Source organism: Chrysochloris asiatica, unplaced genomic scaffold (assembly GCF_000296735.1).
Source record: "Chrysochloris asiatica unplaced genomic scaffold, ChrAsi1.0 scaffold00038, whole genome shotgun sequence".
Classification (NCBI taxonomy): Eukaryota; Metazoa; Chordata; class Mammalia; order Afrosoricida; family Chrysochloridae; genus Chrysochloris; species Chrysochloris asiatica.
The window spans coordinates 1,039,736-1,041,722 of NW_006408556.1; the positions used below are offsets into that span (position 1 = coordinate 1,039,736).

At 51.2% G+C, this 1,987-nt stretch overlaps 1 protein-coding gene across 1 annotated transcript in view; it reads right to left on the minus strand.

The window, feature by feature from the left end:
* The window catches only part of LOC102820994 (HLA class II histocompatibility antigen, DO beta chain-like), a 61,831-nt gene extending 60,943 nt beyond the window's left edge, over window positions 1-888 (minus strand). Inside the window, exons 1-2 of the mRNA XM_006860546.1 lie at window positions 387-888; window positions 184-298 (exon numbers count right to left, since the gene is read on the minus strand). Coding sequence (XP_006860608.1) covers window positions 184-298; window positions 387-888 — 617 coding nt within the window. The remainder of the gene's footprint in view (window positions 1-183; window positions 299-386) is intronic.
* Between the last annotated feature and the right edge of the window lie 1,099 nt (window positions 889-1,987).

Consider the following 1,987-nt stretch of genomic DNA (forward strand, 5'->3'; position numbering starts at 1 on the left):
CAATGAAAACCCTGAAAATCACACTGGTCTGATCCAGAAATGTTCATGGGGCTGGTGCATAACTGGGCATTGTTTCTTCCCCCTGTGCATGGGGTCACCAAGAGTTAGGGGCCAATTCAACAGCAGCTGACAACCACATAAAGATTTGGAGCTAGCAAATGGACTCAACTACCCATTACCTACCTCCCAAAGGAGAATAGACACATGAAAAAGATGGCACTGGCAAAGGCTTCAGGATCAAAGTCACTTCCCAGGATGTCAGTGATACGGCCAAAATAGTAAGGAAGGAATGTTTCACCTAAAAAGACATGAAGGATAAAAGCTAAACATGCTAGCGCCAAGGACCGTTTCCCAGCTCCAACCCTGCATGCTTTCTCCCTACTCACACCAGACAGCCATAACAAGGAAGAAGAAGGCAGCAATGAGGAAGGGCAGGTCTGGTCTGGAAAGCTTCAGCAGCCTCCACATCAAGGCTTTGTTCTCCTGGCCCTGCTTAGTCTCCTGGGCAGAGGTGGAGGCTCCTGGAGGGCTGAGTACGGCCCACAAGGCCCAGCTTAGTGCCACAGCCCCATAGCAGGCCAGCTGCCAGCTCCAAGGGGCTGAAGTCACTCTGACCAAGGGTGTACTTAAGGCCTCTGGGACCAGGGCCTTTAGTGAGAAAAACAGGGGCATCGCCAGACAGAGCAGAGGCAGCAGTGTCCCGGCAAATTCCAGCAGCCCTCCCGGTTTAAACAGCCCCCACAGAACTCCAAGTCTCACTGCTCCTTCCAGCCATAGTCCTGGAAGCCCTCTGGGAAGCAGAGCCCCCAAAATCCCCTGAAGCAGCCAGAGTAAGGCCGAGTCCAGCAGCAGCAGGCAGATCCAGGGCCTCAGGTCAGGGAGCGGCATCGTTGATCTTGTGGAGACAAGAAAAACAAAAGCATATGTAACTGGGTAGGACTGAGCTCCATAGGATTTTCTTAGCTTGCAAAGCCGTTTGAACTGCAAGGTCGACAGTTCAAGCTCACCAGCTGCTCCTCAGAAACCCTATACAGGGTCGCTATGGGTCGGAACCGACTCGACGGCACTTCACAACAACAACAACAATCTTTCCATAAACTAAAGTGGGTTCAAACTGCCAATCTTTCCATTAGTAGCAGATGTAAGGCGTCTGTGCCACCCAGGAAGAAAGTACTAAATTGGGAAATGGAACCCCAATCATTGTCCCTACCATCACCACTCCAGCACCCCACCCCATCCCCGCCAGCTGAAAGATCCCCTGGGTACCCCGTGCTCAATCAGTAGTACTTCCTTCCTACTACAAAATGTCATATTGCCTGCAAAAAAGGGAGATGAGGAATTTCGTCCATTAAAAAAAAAAAGTTTTCCCGATTATCCCTCTATCCACCCCAACCGCCGCCTGTCGCCACCGAGTTCCAAACAGCCCCGCGGTCCTTTGCTCGCGCCCTTCCATTCCACAACGTCCAGAGGGTCCAGAAGATCGGGAAGCGGGACGCGTAAAGCGAATAGGGAGGCGTCCCCGGCCTTACTCGTTTTCTATCCCCACGAACTCACCGGAGCCGGCGTGGGGACTGCAGCTCCGGAGGCCTTCGATCAGGGACTGATCATTAAGCTCTGAGATCTTCCGCTTCAGCTACCCCTATTTGGTTTTCCCCTCATCACCCAGCGTTTCCCGACTTGTGTCGCTTTCGCTTTCGCTTCTTTAGCTTTATCCTTGGCCAGGGTGTGGCGACCACGAGGGGGCGCGCAAAACCCACAGACCACAGAGCCAAGTTCATGAATTCCCGTTTACACTTGCCATGCCTCTAAATGAGTCTCGCTCTTAGCAACAGATGCTTTGTAATATGAAACTACTGAGTTTGTTGTTGTTAAATTATCATTGCATCAATTCTTCTGTTGCAAGAATTCTTTATTATCGGAGAACCACTGCATTCTGTCACTTACTTCCTCAAGGTCTGTTTTAAGAACTGTCTGGTTGTGTGGAAGC